Source organism: Podarcis vaucheri, assembly GCF_965113315.1.
Source record: "Podarcis vaucheri genome assembly, chromosome: 1".
Lineage (NCBI taxonomy): Eukaryota > Metazoa > Chordata > Lepidosauria > Squamata > Lacertidae > Podarcis > Podarcis vaucheri.
In genome coordinates, this window is record NC_138759.1 from 6781044 (window position 1) to 6799786 (window position 18743).

The 18743-nt window shown below is 47.5% G+C and overlaps 1 protein-coding gene across 2 annotated transcripts in view; it reads left to right on the forward strand.

The window, feature by feature from the left end:
* SLC35F4 (solute carrier family 35 member F4) overlaps positions 1-18743 on the forward strand; it is a 159654-nt gene that overhangs the window by 123763 nt on the left and 17148 nt on the right. For both annotated transcript variants that reach the window (XM_082218834.1, XM_082218833.1), the window contains exons 2-4: positions 7642-7830; positions 15765-16062; positions 17182-17401. In XM_082218834.1, the coding sequence (XP_082074960.1) occupies positions 7642-7830; positions 15765-16062; positions 17182-17401 (707 nt within the window). The remainder of the gene's footprint in view (positions 1-7641; positions 7831-15764; positions 16063-17181; positions 17402-18743) is intronic.

Genomic DNA, 18743 nt, shown 5'->3' on the forward strand with positions numbered 1-18743 from the left:
GCGAGTCCCCAGGCAACGCGGCCAGGCACAAGGCATGCAAGCTCTACCCCCCAGTTGTTCTTAGACTCCTTATTGGGTGAGCAACGCAGCCAAGCAACACAGTTGGAGTCTTCCTCCTCCCTGGCCGGCAGGCAGGGAGGGAGAGGAGCTGCTTCCTTTAAAACCCGGGAAATTTAAGGGATTTCATCAATAAGGGACAGCAGCGGGAAACGGCGCTGGGATAAGGGAGTTTCCCGCCAAATAAGGGACAGTTGACAGCTATGCCAGGAAGTGGAGTGGGAAGATTCCAGCTGATCAAAGGGAGCAATTGCTGATGGGACACAGTTCATACCTAACTTAAGAAGATCTCAGACTATTGCCCCTTTCTTACACCACAGAAAACTAGTTTATTTTGCTTCTCTCTCTCTCCTCACCCTTTATAAGGGGTGATTCATTCATGACTCGTGCTGACGACAGATGCATTGTAAATCCCACCCCCCTCAGAAAATGTCATTTTCAGATGGGCTAAAGGGACCGTTTGGGATATCCTGCTATATTTGGTCTTTGAAAAGGGTGAGCACGCAGAACGTTTTGAAGAGCCTTCCATGAACTACGTGTGCTGGATTTTCCCCTCGCTGTCCACACGACATCCTCCATAATCCAAACAGATCCCGACGCTTTGGGTAAATTAATGCCCTCATTTTCCTTCCCTGTGTAAATCTGCATTGTCTCCTGGTGTGGAAGACCAGAAATTCTCCTTTTAAAAAAAATTGAATCAAAATCTGGTGCTCTAAGCCGATGACAGGATAGAAGACCAAAGCTGCATTTTTATATTTGAAGGATGTTCTGGCAGCCTAAAATCCCAGCACAACACCTTCTTGGTTTACAAATCAAGCTTCTTCTTATTTGTTTTTTTTTAAAAAACCAATATGGTGCTGGGTTGATTCACAAAGCAGGTTTGCTTCACTGGTGCGCGACGGCTGTAAAGAAAGAGAACGCATTGCATTTTTGTTTTAAAGCCGACACGTAGAAGAATCACAGGAGAGGGAGAAGGAGCTCTGGCTGATGGAAATTATCCCTGCTGCTGATCATTAGGATAGTTAATAACCCTGGTGATTGCAAACACCGTAATGATTGCAAGCATATGAAATTGCATGGGGCAAGTGGATGAAACACATTTGTCAGGTCCTGCTGGATAAGTTAAGCTACGGGTCCCGAGTTCAGTTCCCAGAACATCCAGATAGGACTGGGAAAAGATTCTCTGGCTGAAATCCCGGAGAGCTGCTGCCAGCCAGTGTTGGCCATACTGAGATGGATGGACTGAGGAACTGGCCCAGTAGAAGGCAGCTTCCTATGCACCCATGTTTGCATGGCTCAGAGAAAGTGTGCGTCGTCAGCTCACCCCGTCCCACATGGGGAGAAAGGTGTCAGAGAGAGGAATGATCAAATACTGACGGCCCCCAAATTGGGGGAGATTAGCAGCCAAACCTAACACATGCATATTCTTGCTAGATAGCCTGAGAAGGGGTTAATACCATAGTGCTGAATTGCTGGTAGGTAGCTACTCAGACCATAGAAGTACAATTGGTAGAGAGGGCTCTGTGTGATGTCATTTCCCCTCCTCTCCTGGAGAGGAAGGAGCATAGAGTACTTCCTGTTCCCCTATCTCTTCCTTTGACCAGCGTTGGATAATGACATGCCTCTGTTTGTCCCAGCTTCAGCCACATGCCTGAGGCTGGTTATACTGTCAATATAAGTGTTTTACTTGAATAGTTTTTACTGCTGCCATTGCTAATCAATGTGAGTAAATTATAATTTTAAACTTACTTCCCATGTTGTGGTAAGAAAGAGGAGCCAGCTTACTTCATAGCTGGACTTGCTCAAATATCTCAAGGGCTGTCGCATGGAAGATGGAACAAACTTGTTTTTTTTCTTCCTGCTCCTGAGACCAGGACCCAAACCAATGGATTCAAGTTTAAAGAAAGTAAATTCCGACTAAACATCTGGTAGAACTTTCTGAGGGTTTGACACAATTCTGCGATCCTCTGTTGTTGGCAATGGAGGTGTGTGCCTTTGGGGATGAAGTCAAACGCAAACTGTTGGAGAGTTACAGCGCCTGCTGTGGCTGTAGAGACTGATACAGGAAAGACATGTTTTGTTGCAGCTGGGGCAGATGAAGGCGTCTGGTTGTGCTGCTGCACATGCACCACGGCGTTTCTTCTCTCTGTGCTCCTCCCAGAGGTCATTCCTTCTCTAGTCACTGCTTATTGTAACCTCACAACGCAGTGTTGATCGAAACTCTGCAAACCTGTAAGGTGAATGGCCTGTGTGGGGACGGTCCAGCGCTCTGTTGGAGAGCACACACTTTGCTTGCAGAAGGTCCAATTTGTGGCGCCTCCAGAACCAGCATCAGTCTTCAAGGAAAGATCTCTGTTAGAGCAGAAAATACTGGGGTGGGCAGACAAAACAGCTTTCGCGAAGCACAGAAACTGGGTTTCAGAGGCATTTTCCGCATCTCGGACTCTCCTCTCCCTTGGCTGCCTTCTCGTTTGTCTATACAAACTGCCAGGCGACTTCAGGAACCTCTGGACCAGGCTGCACTTCTGTTCGGGGAGAAATAAATAAATGACGCCCTCGGAACATTTAGCAGAATGCATCGGTTCACCTTGAGGGTCAAAGCACATCCTGGCAGCACACTTAGCTGTGTCAGTCTGAAAGGAGACAGTTCGGAGCTTCGCAGCTGCTGTAGGATGAAATATTGATAAGCTGTCGCTCCTCAAACATCTGGGAAGAATAGTTTCCCCGATCGAGCAGTGTCACCGAATTAAAGACGATAAAGAGCTGGTCAGAGCTCCCCATTCTTTGGGGGACAGGGGATTAAGAAAACAGGCTGGCAAAAACGTCGACGTTGGATTTTTTTAAATATTGAAGACAACTTTGGTCGTGAAAGGGGCGAAATAAATAAATCAGCTGCGACTCCGGCAGCCAGGTAGCCTAACCTTTCTGCCAAGTCCTTTGTGGGCTGAATTCTGATGCTGCACGTTTCACCTGCAATTCTCGAGGTAAATGGTGGCCGTCTCTTTCAATTATGCAAGGAGCCTTCGCAGACCAAGTCTAGATTTGGCCCTTTAGGAAGGGAGGGAGGAAAAGAAAGCCTAGATTTGATTTGGAGCATTCCTGCCCAATCAGGGTGTAGCTGGATGTTACAGGGATGTGAGACTGCTGAGTGGCGGCAACAGAGCTGATGATTAATAGTGCTGATTAATAATACCTGATAATGTAAGAAAAGCTTTGGAACGCCACCTCCCTGCAGAGACACGAGAAGCTTATGGATTGGACAGAGGTGGCTGCCTGTTGGTACCCTGTATGGTTAACTGTTCCTGTCTTTCACCCTCCCAGGAGAGCATGTGCAGAGTACAGTGGTACGTCGGGTTAAGTACTTAATTCGTTCCAGAGGTCCGTATTTAACCTGAAACTGTTCTTAACCTGAAGCACCACTTTAGCTAATGGGGCCTCCTGCTGCTGCCTTGCCGCTGGATCACGATTTCTGTTCTCATCCTGAAGCAAAGTTCTTAACCTGAAGCACTATTCCTGGGTTAGCGGAGTCTGTAACCTGAAGCGTATGTAACCTGAAGCGTATGTTACCGGAGGTACCACTGTATGTTGATGGCTGGGGAAAAACTGGTGGCACAAAAAGGGTGTCACCTCTATCCTTAAGGGTTGGTAAATCGAGTGGCAGAGGTGATAAAATTGACTGAGAGGGTTGTTGTTGTTTAGTCGTGTCCGACTCTTCGTGACCCCATGGACCAGAGCACTCCAGGCACTTCTGTCTTCCACTGCCTCCCACAGTTTGGTCAAACTCATGCTGGTAGCTTCGAGAACACTGTCCAACCATCTCGTCCTCTGCCGTCCCCTTCTCCTTGTACCCTCCATCTTTCCCAGCATCAGGGTCTTTTCCTGGGAGTCTTCTCTTCTCATGAGGTGGCCAAAGTATTGGAGCCTCAGCTTCAGGATCTGTCCTTCCAGTGAGCACTCAGGGCTGATTTCCTTCAGAATGGAGAGGTTTGATCTTCTTGCAGTCCATGGGACTCTCAAGAGTCTCCTCCAGCATTATAATTCAAAAAGCATCAATTCTTCGGTGATCAGCCTTCTTTATGGTCCAGCTCTCACTTCCACACATCACTACTGGGAAAACCATAGCTTTAACTATACGTACCTTTGTAGGCAAGGTGATGTCTCTGCTTTTTAAGATGCTGTCTAGGTTTGCCATTGCTTTTCTCCCAAGAAGCAGGCGTCCTTTAATTCCGTGGCTGCTGTCACCATCTGCAGTGATCATGGAGCCCAAGAAAGTAAAATTTCTCACTGGTTAAGAAAAGCATTAAGGGACCTTTTGTATGAAGTGGTTTTCTTGTGCCGAATTTATGAGCACCAGCTATAATTTAGATTAGGGGTGGGAAAACATTTGGCGCTCGGGGGCCACATTCCGTTCTGGATATCCTTTCAGGGGCCACAACATGGTGGGCGGGGCCAGTGGCAAAAGTGGGCGGATCAGTGAGTGCAAACAGATTATTGGTTTGTCTTTGTTCTGATTTTTAATTATGTATTTTGCGGTTTTGGTATTGTAATTTTAGGTTGTGAACCGCCCTGTGATCTACGGGTATAGGGCGGTATACAAATACTAACAATAAGAATAAGAATAACAATAATAATATTTTGTACAGAAGTAAGGCCTGCTGTGTTCAGTAGGACATTTTCTCTGATGGTAGAGAGTTCCTAGGAAATCTGAGTTGGACCCTGTGTTTCAGTTCTCTTTCTGTTTTGGAATGTGCGAATTATTAGGTAGGTTTATCTGTCATTGAGAACTGAATCTACTGAGAAGGTTAAAATGTTAGCAGGATTTTAACCACATGGGTGGCGCTGTGGATTCAACCACAGAGCCTAGGACTTGCTGATCAGAAGGTCGGCAGTTTGAATCCCCATGACAGGGTGAGTTCCCGTTCCTTGGTCCCTGCTCCTGCCAACCTAGCAGTTCGAAAGCACGTCAAAGTGCAAGTAGATAAATAGTGGGAAGGTAAACGGCATTTCCGTGCGCTGCTCTGGTTTGCCAGAAGTGGCTTAGTCATGCTGGCCACATGACCTGGAAGCTGTCTGTGGACAAACGCCGGCTCCCTCGGCCTATAGAGCGAGATGAGCGCCGCAACCCCAGAGTCGGCCACGACTGGACCTAACGGTCAGGGGTCCCTTTACCTTTACTTTACTATGGATAATTTTGAAGGATAAAACTTGGATAGTATTGGTATGCAGTTGTAAATATTATCACTAGGACCCATGGAAGAGATGGGGGAAGTCAGGAGATTCAGAGTAATCTCGATATTTGGATTTTGAATTTGTTGTTGTTGTATGTTTATATTGGTTAAAATCACATGTGAGATATATATATATATATATATATATATATATATATATATCACTACTTACCGTATTTTTGGCACCATAACACTCACTTTTTTCCTTCTAGAAAGTAAGGGGAAATGTCTGTGCGTGTTATGGAGGAAATGCCTACGGGTAGCATGCCTACGGATTTTCCTCCTCTAAAAAATACGTGCGTGTTATGGTCGGGTGCGTGTTATAGAGCGAAAAGTCCGGTAATCTGCTGCCATCCCTAGTCACAACACTCTTTGGCTTTTGCTGCACGAGACTGACTCATCTATAACTTTGGAAAACATATTTTGCTCTCCGCTATATACAGTACCAGGGACATAGGTGGAGCTGTGGGTTAAACCACAGAGCCTAGGACTTGCCAATCAGAAGGTCAGCGGTTCGAATCCCTGTGACAGGGTGATCTCCCATTGCTCGGTCCCTGCTCCTGCCAACCTAGCAGTTCGAAAGCACGTCAAAGTGCAAGTAGATAAATTGGCACCGCTCCGGCGGGAAGGTAAACGGCGTTTCCGTGCACTGCTCTGGCTCGTCAGAAGCGGCTTAGTCATGCTGGCCACATGACCCGGAAGCTGTACGCCGGCTCCCTCAGCCAATAAAGCGAGATGAGCGCCGCAACCCCAGAGTCAGCCATGACTGGACCTAATGGTCAGGGGTCCCTTTACCTTTACATACGGTAGCAACCTTTTCTTCTTCTTCTGCAACTCATATGCTTTTGTAGCATTAGATGCTGCAAATGTTCAGTCTGAGTAAGAAAGGGGACTGGAGTAGTTGGGTTGGGTTCTGAGCTACCACCCTCCCTCTCTGCTGTAACCTCAAAATGCATCTGCCAAAATGAGAAGAGGCAACTGCCGTGGACGATGCCATCATTCCAGGCTGATGTCCCCACCTAACCTGTCAGATGTGTCTAGCAAGGACTCCCTGGACCAGTTTGAGCAAATGGCATCAACTTCAGCAAAGATACTTGAGATACTTCCCAGCATGGGAAAATGGGAAATTCCGCCTGGGTCAAAGCTGCCATCACCAGAAGACTGTGAGAGGGTGCTTTCTAGGTAAACCACCATGGGATGGTGGCTCCCAGCTCTTGCTTCTCAGGGTGGAATATGTTTCATGAAAATAATAATTCTGGAGCTGAGACCATATCTTTGGATATTGAAGTCCTCAAGCAAGTCTGGCCAAGGTTGTCCACCGTGAGGAAAAGGACTCCTGGAAGTGCTGAGAAGACCTCTCTTCTTTATGATTGCATTGCCTGCCCCTTTACAAACATGGCCATTGGGGTACCTCCCAAACTTGACTATCGCACCCACAGTGTGACTTATCTGCCTTGTTGAGAAGGCCGGTGGAAAGGACTCAAGTGAGCTAGCGTGAGGCTCACTGTTGTCATCTGCACACGGGCAGAGGCTGTCCTGCACATGCACATGCACAATCACATACACACACAATTGCATGCCTTTGTAGAAATGTTCTTCTGATTTGTTTTGGTTCTAGATGATGCAATAAGAGTGTTTTCTGGTCCATGAGTTACCATATTGTGGCACTTCAATTGACGGCGGTTTGTTTTCAGGTGGACAGTTTTCTTACACATACAAAATTGATTTGATAGAGGACAATATTAGCCAAGTAGCTGGTGCCCATTGGACTGGTAAAGTGGGAGGCAGACATACCAACTCTACCAATGACAGGCTTGAGGCCAGAGTCAACTAATTCTAGTTTTGCTCCCACCTTCCTCCCCGCTGAGTTCTACAAGGGCAACACTAAGGTCACATGCATGATGCCCACCCTCAAAGAATTATGGGAGCTGTAGTTTGTTGAGGGTCCTATCCCAGAGCCACAGTTCCCAGACAGGTTAATCAACCAGACCCTCTTCCCATTGTAGCTCTGCGAGGGGAATAGAGGCCACATTCCCACAACTCTCAGTACCTGCCACAATCTACGTTTCCCAGAATTCTTTGAGGGGAAGCCACAACTGTTTAAGGTAGTATCACAGTGCTTTAAATATAATGTGTTCATGTGCCCTAAGATGGAGGAGGAGAAGGAGGCTGATAAGACAGCTCCCTGGGCTGGTTGTAAGTAAACAGGTAGGTAGGTAGGTTGGGGGGCTGGCTGAGGGTTGGTGGAGTGGATCCCCATTTGCCCAAACAGGCCAGCTTGCACCGGCCCAGTCCTTTGCCCTCCCAATTTTGGGGAGCTTATCCGCCAAACTGATGCACGCCTCTTTCTCCCCAGGTGCCTCACGATCCTCTGTCGTCCGATGCAAGCCGGGAGCCAACTGCCCCAGCACGCAGAGTGGCCTCCGCAGGCAACATTCCCCCTTGTCTGCCGCTGAAGATTCTGCTGCTCCCATTCTAGAGCTGCAGAGTCGAAGTCCCTCCGGATTTTGCCGGCACGGCAGAGGAGAGAGGCAGAACAGATCAGGTAGGCACCCCGTAGCCTGAGCGTCACGGCTTCCTGTTGTGCCTTCGGTACCAAAATAAAATTTGAAAAAAGCCTTCCCTGTCCCAACAAGGCATGAATAGTTTATTATTGATGATGATGATGATAATAATAATAATAATAATAATAATAATAATAATAATAATAAGGTAAAGGGACCCCTGACCATTAGGTCCGCTCGTGACCAACTCTGGGTTTGTGGCGCTCATCTCGCTTTATTGGCCGAGGGAGCCGGCGTACAGCTTCCGGGTCATGTGGCCAGCATGACTAAGCCGCTTCTGGCGAACCAGAGCAGCGCACGGAAATGCCGTTTACCTTCCTGCTGGAGCTGTACCTATTTATCTACTTGCACTTTGATGTGCTTTTGAACTGCTAGGTTGACAGGAGCAGGAACCGAGCAACAGGAGCTCACCCCGTCGCGGGGATTCGAACTGCCGACCTTCTGATTGGCAGGTCCTAGGCCCTGTGGTTTAACCCACAGTGCCATCTGTGTCTAATAATAATAATAATAATAATAATAATAATATAAAAATAAAAATAATTGCATTTATATCCCACTTTTTTCTCCAAGGAGCTCGAGGTGGCCTCCTCATTTAATCCTCCACAACAACCCTGTGAGGTAGGTTAGGCTGAGAGAAGGCAGTGACAATCTCAAGGTCAGCCAGTGAGCTTCATGGCTGAGTGGAGATTCAAACTCAGGCCTCCCAAGTCCTGGTCCGAAACTCTATCCGCTAGCTCTCATTGACCCCTACACTGGACCTACGTATTTTGGGAGTGGCACAGCAAGGGAAGGAAGGTTGTGTGAAGAAAGACACTCCGTTCTCTGTCCTCCATCCAGGCCCAGTTCAGAGGCAAATTCCAGCCAGGCAAAGACCCCTGCGGAGGGGGCAGAGAACGCCGAGGGGTGTGGTTTGGGGAGGGGTATAGCCTGCAAAGAGTCCCAAGGGCAAGAGGCCTGGAGGCCTGCATCTGAATCCTGGACCTGAGATCTACTACCCCTGAGTAAAGAAACTAACCCAAAATATGGTGGGCTCCCAGGTTGATTCGTACCCCTCTCTTGCGGATGGGTTGTTTTTTGGCGGGTACGAAGGATGGCTGGTCAAAATGAGATGTGTCATGTCACGTTGCAAGTTTGCAGTGAGCAAGTGGCATCGCAGAAGACTTCTCAAGTAGGACATATGAGCCCCGGGGACAGAGGTGGAGCTAAACCGGATCCCAGGGGCCTCTGAAAGGCAGTTCAGTTCTGCCACCGAAGCAGCGATGCTTTTTCTTTCATTCATAGGCTGAGAGAAGAGAACGAAGAGAGAAAACCAGAGGAAGGATCCATTTTTGAGATTGTTAAAAATTGAGAGTTGGACTGGGGGGTGGGTCTTTTTGTTTGCTTTTTTGGAGGATATTTTGAGTGACTGCCTGTGTGTGTTTTTTGGGGGGGTAGCGGGCTTTGATTCCTATGTTTTGTTTGTTTTTTTGGGGTGCCGATGTTTTATCTATTGTTTAGGGCGAGGAGGTTCAGAGTACAGTGGTACCTAGGTCTTTGAACGTAGTCCATTCTGGAAGACTGTTCAACTTCCAAAACGTTTGAAAAGTGAGGCGCAAAGGGAACTGAAAAAAATAACATCATTTAATTCCTGGTTTTTGGTGTTCAAAAACCGAAACATTTGGCTTCCGAGACACTTGAAAAGTGAGGTACCACTTTATTGCCAGCTTTCATGCTGTGAAATGGGCGCTTTGCGGTGCCCGTGATAGTTTCTTAGATTTCCAAATGTGCCCTTGGCACATTTTCAACGCCACAGAAGGCTGGGGACCTCTGGCCTACTCCGACTGGGAGCAGTTTTCCAGGGCCTCCGGGGAGAGAAGGGTTTCTCTTGTCCCTTCCTGCTGGAGACTTTTTCAACTGGAGGTAGCATCAGGGATTGAAGCTGGGAGCGCCACGCAAAGCATGAAGTGCGCCCATGTCCCGAACGGAAAGGAGTCTCAGTGGGTATTCATTGTTTGTTGTTGTTGTTGCTTTTGATCTGCAGGTGATACGTAGTTGGCTGTCTCTCCACTCATGTGTGCTGTGTTACCTTTGCGTTGAAAACAATATGGTGGAATAGCGAAGTGACAACATAATTTTACATAACGAATCATGCAGATTGCTTAAGTTGTGTAATTTCACCTGCGGCAGACAGCAATACGAATAACGTCATTTTGGGCAAACTGTTGAATCTGATCTTGGGCCTCTGCAGGCTGGTGGTTTTGTGTGGCAACGTGTCTCTGAAGCGATGGTGACAATGCGTTAGTGCTGGATTTATACAGTGGTACCTCGGGTTACAGACGCTTCAGGTTACAGACTCTGCTAACCCAGAAATAGTACCTCGGGTTAAGAACTTTGCTTCAGGATGAGAACAGAAATCGCGCAGCGGCAGCAGCGGGAGGCCCCATTAGCTAAAGTGGTGCTTCAGGTTAAGAACAGTTTCAGGTTAAGAACGGACCTCTGGAACGAATTAAGTTATTAACCCGAGGTACCACTGTACTGGACTGCCCACACACAATATTCTGCTTTATTAGTTGTTCAACACAAGATAGTATCACCGAGGCAACTACAGTCATACCTTAGTTGATGAATGCCTTGGGACTCAGATGTTTTGGCTCCCAAACCCCACAAACCTGGAATAATAATAATAAATTATAATAATAAATTTTATTTATATCCCGCCCTCCCCAGCCAAAGCCGGGCTCAGGGCGGCTAACAACACTAAAATAGTGCTTTGTGAACGTTCTTTGGAACCCAGATGTCTGTTCTGGCTATTGGTATTGGGGCCCATCAGCCAATCGGAAGCCGTGCCTTGGTTTGCGAACATTTTGTAAGTCGAACGGACTTCTGGAAGGGATTCTGTTTGACAACCAAGGTACATCTGTATCTGTAAACAAACAATAAATGTCCGTAAAAATGGCAAAAGTAGTTTCTTTCCTAAATAGGTGTTATGTTAAACAATAGCAAACAGAATAAAAAGGGTTTACTTGTAACATACCAGTGGTTCAGTGCTCATTTCTTCTCTTTCCAAAATAGATTTTATATTGAACAACTGCAAATGCAGTAATAAAGAGTCCACTTATGATATATCAGTGGTTCGGTGCTCAGACGTCGTTCCTGTAATCAGATGTTTCATTGCATAAGAGCTTAATCACCGGGCTTTGTAGTAAATAATATACAAGAGAAGACAGTGTGTAAACGACTTAAAGCAGGGGTATATCTGTCCCCATCTGCATGTTTCCATTGGGAGGAGCATAGAAAGAGGACGATGTGCTTCAGTTTGAAGGAGGTTTCACTGCATTTGCTATTGTTTAGTTAAACCACAGAGCCTAGGACTTGCCGATCAGAAGGTCGGCGGTTCGAATCCCCGCAATGGGGTGAGCTCCTGTTGCTTGGTCCCTGCTCCTGCCAACCTAGCAGTTCAAAAGCACGTCAAAGTGCAAGTAGATAAATAGGTACCGCTCCGGCGGGAAGGTAAACGGCGTTTCTGTGTGCTGCTCTCGTTTGCCAGAAGCGGCTTAGTCATGCTGGCCACATGACCCAGAAGCTGTACGCCGGCTCCCTCGGCCAATAAAGCGAGATGAGTGCCGCAACCCCAGAGTCGGCCACGACTGGACCTAATGGTCAGGGGTCCCTTTACCTTTTACTAAAACAAAACCTATTTGGGAAAGAAACTACTTTGTCATTTTTATGGGGTTTATTTTGTTTACAGATAGTTGCCCTGGTGATATTATCTTGTGTCGATTGCAATAGTCATTGTACTAGGTAAAGGTAAAGGGACCCCTGACCATTAGGTCCAGTCGTGGCCGACTCTGGGGTTGTGGCGCTCATCTCTCTTTACTGGCCGAGGGAGCCGGCATACAGCTTCCGGGTCATGTGGCCAGCATGACTAAGCCGCTTCTGGCAAACCAGAGCATCGCACAAAAACGCCGTTTACCTTCCTGCCGGAGTGGTACCTATTTATCTACTTGCACTTTTGACGTGCTTTCAAACTGCTAGGTCGGCAGGAGCAGGGACCGAGCAACAGGAGCTCATCCCGTTGCAGGGATTCGAACCGCCGACCTTCTGATCAGCAAGTCCTAGGCTCAGTGGTTTAGACCACAGCGCCACCCACGTCCCAGTCATTGTATTACAACCCTGTTTATTGTTTTATTGTTAGTGGTTCTGCAATGCTTCCCTCACAGGCAGAGCTGTCTTAAGCATATGCGGCACTGGGGTGCAAAGATCCGTCTGGCGCCCCCCCCCAGGTTGCCCAGTCCCAGGTGTGCAGGAGCGCGGAGCCAGCTGGCCACCTCAGCGTCTCGCTGGCTCTGTTGCCCCCAAACCCGCGGTGCAGTTCTGCCCACAGCAGAAGAGCTCACCATAGTGCTCTGACTAACAGGCGGGCTCTTTCGCGGACTCAACTCTTGGGCCCTGGACTCTTGGTCTGGTGGCCCTGAGAGCCTGGCACCCGGGTGCCGCGCACACCTAGCGCCTATGGGTACCCTCACTGGTACCCTTTTATTACCACAGGTCTGCACCAGACACTGAGCTGGGGGGGGCGCCATATTGAAGCCTGGTAACTGAGGCTCTAGGCCTTGGGAGGGAGACATGGGGATTTGGCAGGGTCCCAGAGTCCTCCCTTCTCCTGCCCAAAGCCTGGTTAGCATCCTCCCAGCTTTGGGGAGGAGGTGGGAGGGCTTTAGAACCCTGCCAGAGCCTTTCTTCTCCTTCCCAAAGCCTGGCGCCCCCTTACTCACCATTGGGAAGGAAGTACAGTGGTGCCTCGCAAGACGAAATCAATTCGTTCTGCGAGTTTTTTCGCCTTGCGAATTTTTCGTCTTGCGAAGCACGGTTTCCCATAGGAATGCATTGAAAATCCAAAAGGAAACAAACTTGCAAGACGTTTTCGTCTTGCGAAGCAAGCCCATAGGGAAATTTGTCTTGCGAAGCAACTCAAAAAATGAAAAACTCTTTCGTCTTGCGAGGCATTCGTCTTGCGGGGCATTCGTCTTGCGAGGTACCACTGTACGAAGACTAGGAAGGAGGTTGCCAAATTTTGAACTCATGCAGGGTACTTTAGTACCCAAGACGACCACTGATCAACATCTGGGGGGGTCCTGTTACACTACGAAAGCTGGACCGGAGAAACATCAACCAGAATATTTGTGGTCACTGGGAGCAGCCACTGAAACCTTTTAACACTGGTCTTAAAAGACCTACATTGGCTCCCAGTACGTTTCTGAGCACAATTCAAAGTGTTGGTGCTGACCTTTAAGGCCCTAAACGGCCTCGGCCCAGTATACCTGAAGGAGCGTCTCCACCCCCATCGTTCAGTGCCAGTTCCAAGGGCCTTCTGGCAGTTCCTTCCCTGCAAGAAGGGAGGTTACAGGGAACCAGGCAGGGGGCCTTCTCGGTAGTGGTGCCTGCCCTGTGGAACGCCCTCCCATCAGATGTCAAGGAAATACAGTGGAACCTTGGTTTTCGAACGTAATCCATTCTGGAAGACCATTCAACTTCCAAAATGTTTGAAAACCAAAAACTGAAAGCAGAAGCCTCAAATCAATAGGGAAACTCTAAATGGAAGCTGCATAGCACATTTGGCTTCCAAAAACCGTTTCAAAACGGGAGCAGTTACTTCCAGGTTTTCAGTGTTTGGGTTCCGAAATGTTCGTGGATGGAGACATCCGAGAACCGAGGTTCCACTATAAACAACTACAGTGGTGCCTCGCAAGACGAAATTAATTTGTTCCACGAGTTTTTTCGTCTAGCGAATTTTTCGTCTTGTGAAGCACGGTGTCGGAAAAGTTTTGGAAAAGCTTCAAAAATACCAAAAACCTCAAAAAAGGCTACCACACTATGAGTTGCTCCTCGAAGTCAAGTCACAACTGTATTAACGGTGTTAAGAAAAAGGAAACAAACTTGCAAGACGTTTTCGTCTTGCGAAGCAAGCCCATAGGGAAATTCGTCTTGCGAAGCAGCTCAAAAACCGCAAAACCCTTTCGTCTAGCGAGTTTTTCGTCTTGCGAGGCATTCGTCTTGCGGGGCACCACTGTACCTGACTTTAGAAGACATCTGAAGGCAGTCCTGTTTAGGGTAGTTCTTAGTGTTTGATCTTTTGCTGTATTTTAAATATCGGTTGGGAGCCACCCAGAGTGGCTGGGGAAACCCAGTCAGATGGGTAGGGTATAAATTGTTGTTGTTGTTAAAAGTTGCAATATTTCGGCAGGAGGTTATGGGGCACACACTGATTGAAGCAAAGCGGTATGTCCGACCGGATGGTCAGTGGTCACATGCTAGCAGTGGGAGGGGCCAGGGGGAAAGTGGGTGGAGCAAGCAATGCAAATTTTGCTTTTGTACAGTAGGATGGTTTTTGTGTGGACTCACTCAGAGCCTTCTCTATGCTCTATCCAAGCAAGGAGGACGCATCATCATCAGAGTTCACTGACATATGCTAGTCAGACGGAAAACACTCCAGGAGTTCACAAAGCAGGGTGGGTAAGGGGTGTGGCCAAGGAGGGGTGTGGCCTAGGGAAAGTTCTGGGGGCCAGGCAAACAGACCTGGGGGGCCGCATTCCATTTCAGATTGCTCTTTGTCAACCACTTTGAGGCTTCTGGGAGAAGGCGTCTGGGGGAAGACTGCCTTGTCTCCTTGCCTTGAGGTCTCCTTTGGGGTGGTGCTGTGAATTGGGCTCAGAGGGAGAAGGTGAGGAAACGGTGACCGGAACAAGGGAGATGGGTTTGGTCAGGGAGGGAGGGGTCCATTGAGGCCATTTTGACTGCACCCGACACCCCCCTCCAAAAAAAAACACAACAACCCTGGAATCAGAACTACGTACAAGCAAAGCAGCAGAGGGGGGAACAGCTGCCACAGGCAGAGATCTATGAAGAACATGTTGGATTCTTCAAGCCTTATCAGAGGAAACTGGCAACTCTCCAGGCACTCAGCTTGAGATCCTTGTTGACCTCCCCGTCTGCGACTCCCGGCAGGATACAGGCTAGGTCACTATCGGCGATCCTCCACAAGCGTGAGGAGAACACACCACTCCTCCCTCCTCCCTGCTTCCCCAGGGAGGGGAAAGAGATAGACAGAAATGTATTTACATGGCTTTATTTCTGTCTTTGCAGCAGTACAGAGAAACGCGCCTGCACTCATCAGACTCCAACAGTAGAGAGACAAACTCCACCCCTGTACTTCCAGTACAGGTCAAATGACACTCTGAGCTAACATCCGGTGCTCAGCACAGTGAATAGACTGCCCCTTTGTTTTCCCGGTACAGTCCCAAACATTCACATCCTGTTTTGCTTTCCAGCCACCTGCAGCTCGCTCCCGCATTGCTGCTTTTCCGTAACAGAACATACAGTGAGAGTGTTTGCCCCACCCAGGAACCATTCTGGGCCCAGGCATAGCACAAAAAGCCTTCTCTAGAGGCTTCAGACATTGGGGGCAGTCACACATAATGCTAAACCATGGTTTGTTCAGCAAACCTCAAGTCATCTCACAAAGAAGCCTGCAGCTTTTGCCTTGTGCCTCCATCTCAAGGCTGTCAGGCTCAGCTGTAGCAGCAAACAACCGCTAAAGTGATCCACGGTCTGCAGGTCATCAGCAAACCATTGCTCCAGGTCATGGTTTGTTGCCAGAAAACACACAATCGTTCATCTATTGGGCTGGGTTCAGATGTCCAAACAAACAGCGTTTGGGCTAAACAACCATGGTTTCGCTTTGTGCATGAACCAGGTTACTAGTGTGAACCAAATTCCCAGAATTTTCTGGCCTGGTGATGCTCGCTTTGACTCAACAAATGCATCTGGTTCCATGCCCTCTTTTCAATACCAGCTGTGTGGCCTGGGGGTTCCTCCTTTCAGATATCGGAGGTGGTCTCGATCCCCCTTTAACAGTCACCGCTGCCTCTTTTTGCAGGGGAAGACGGGACCCAGGGCCACGGGGAGAATGGCAGTCAGGAGAGCCACGTTCAGACCCGGTGCGAGTCCTGCACGTCCACGTTCCTCAAGATTGTCTGGGGATTTCTGATCATCCTCTCCGTCTCCTCCTCCTGGGTCGGAACAACGCAGATTGTGAAAATCACATACAAGAACTTTGATTACCCGTTTTTCATGACTTGGTTTTCCACAAACTGGAACATTATGTTTTTCCCAGTATATTACTCCGGGCATCTTGCAACGGCGCAGGAAAAGCAATCTCCAATCAAAAAATTCAGGTAGGCCTATCATTTATTTCATTCCTATCCCGCCATTTTCTCCAGGGAGCCTAACGTGACTGACATGGTTCTCCCCCTCCTCATTTAATACCCACAATGACCCTGTGAGGTAGTTAGGCTCAGTATACCTGAAGGAGCGTCTCCACCCCCATCGTTCTGCCCGGACATGGAGGTCCAGCTCCAAGGGCCTTCTGGTGGTTCCCTCACTGTGAGAAGTGAGGTTGCAGGGAACCAGACAGAGGGCCTTCTTGGTGGTGGCACCATCCCTCCCATCAGATGTCAAGGAAATAAACAACTATCTGACTCTTAGAAGACATCTGTTTAGGGAAGTTTTTAATGTTTGGTGTTTTATTGTGTTTTTAAATATTCTGTTGAGAGCCGCCCAGAGTGGCTGGGGCAACCCAGCCAGATGGGCAGGGTATAAATAAATTATTATTATTATTATTATTATTATTATTATTATTATTATTATTATTATTGAGGCACTTGCTGGCTCAAGGTCACAACCAGTGAACGTTTCATGACTGAGTGGGGATTCATTTTTTAAAAAAAATACATTTTTATTAAAGTTTAAACAAACACAAAAACACAAACAAGCACAACACAAATAACAAGTATAGTTTCAGATCCTTATTTTCTTTAACATCTTTCCCTGACTTCCCCACACCTCCCCTTCTTGTATTCCAATTCCAATAGTTAGCTCAGCAAGTTTTTGTCCCCAACTTTTACCTTATTATTATTCATCTTAATTAACCAATTTTAACTTATAGACCTCAATTTAAACAACAATACTCATTCTTTACACCCTTTTCTAAGGTCGACCCCAATTCCCTTCCACGAATTTCCCAATTTTTATATAAATATAAAATATAAAGACTGAGTGGGGATTCAAACCTTGGCCTCTCAAGTCCTAATCCAGCACTCTAAACCACTACACCATGCTGGTTCCATTACGATGGTGAGGAGTCTTCCTGGGTAGAATTGATCGAAGGCCCATCTCTCAAGCAAACGCAAAGCTGGGAAGATGCTGGACTCAGGTCACACTTTGACATTTATTTTTTGTGTTTGTCCACACCCTGGATTTTAAGACTCCTGTTTTCTTTTTCCTTGTGTGTGCAGGGAATGCAGTCGGATCTTTGGCGAGGATGGTCTGACGCTGAAACTCTTTCTTAAAAGGACAGCTCCCTTTTCTATTCTCTGGACTTTGACTAACTACCTTTACTTGCTGGCTTTGAAGAAGCTGACAGCCACGGACGTCTCGGCCCTGTTCTGCTGCAACAAAGCCTTTGTCTTCCTGCTCTCGTGGATTGTACTGAAGGACAGGTTCATGGGTGTAAGGGTAATGACCTCCGCCATTCCCTCTCATTCTCGTTCTCGCTCCCCATTGTGGGTAGGCCATGCGCCATGTTGTCTTTACAATGAATATAACCAGAAGGGGCATCAACATTGGTAGAAATGGTTTTGGTGAGCTGAGTGATTTAACAGCCCCCAGGAGATTCTGAAAACCTTGGGTTGCATTCATGGGAGTCATTTTTATGGAGAAATCTTACCGTCAGGTCGCTTTTCCTTGTGATTCTTCCACAAGGAAGGTCTCATAAATGTTGCCCTCTGGTGAGGAAACTGAGATACAACAATGGGAAAACTAATCCACTAAAAATGTATATATATACAGTGGTACCTTGGGACGGGGTGAGCTCCCGTTGCTCAGTCCCTGCTCCTGCCAACCTAGCAGTTCGAAAGCACGTCAAAGTGCAAGTAGATAAATTGGCACCGCTCCGGCGGGAAGGTAAACGGCGTTTCCGTGCACTGCTCTAGTTTGCCAGAAGTGGCTTAGTCATGCTGGCCACATGACCCGGAAGCTGTCTGCCGGCAACCTTGGCTAGTAAAGCGAGATGAGCGCCGCAACCCCAGAGTCGGCCATGGCTGGACCTAATGGTCAGGGGTCCCTTTACCTTACCTTGGTTCTCAAACGGCTTAGTTGTTAAACAAATCAGCTCCCAAATGCCAAAAACCAGGAAGTAAGTGTTCCGGTTTTGGAACGTTTTTCGGAAGCCAAACACCCAAGTGCAAGAAGCTCCTTCAGCCAATCGGAAGCCGCGCCTCGGTTTTTGAACGGTTTCAGGAGTCGAACAGACATCCAGAACGGATCACGTTCAAGAACCAAGGTTCCACTGTAATGCAAACTTATTTGCATACAACTGGGGTTGTATCTTTCTTTAACTCCTCAGGAACACATTTTTAAGGAAAACTAACTGGAAGAATGACTGGTAAATGTTGGATTGTAGACATTGCTAGTACAATTTCACCCTTATTGTTGGGGGGGGGCAGAGGCACTCACCTGATCTCCCAAGAACTGGGTCCCTGTTGCTTCTCTGTAAAGACCGGGGTGGGTGTTGGTATTCTTGAGAATGTATGGATCAGGGCCATTGTACAAAATGAAGAAATACGGCTAATCAGCCTCCTTTTATCTAGTATCGATGCCAGTAAGGACGTGGTGGGAAATATTTCCCTTAGAATTAATGATAGTGTTACAATTATGCACATTTAATAATAATAATAATAATAATAATAATAATAATAATAATAATAATAATAATATCTGGCCGGGTTTCCCCAGCCACTCTGAGTGCCTCCCAACAGAATTAATGGTAATAATAATTTTTTAAAATAATAAAACAAAA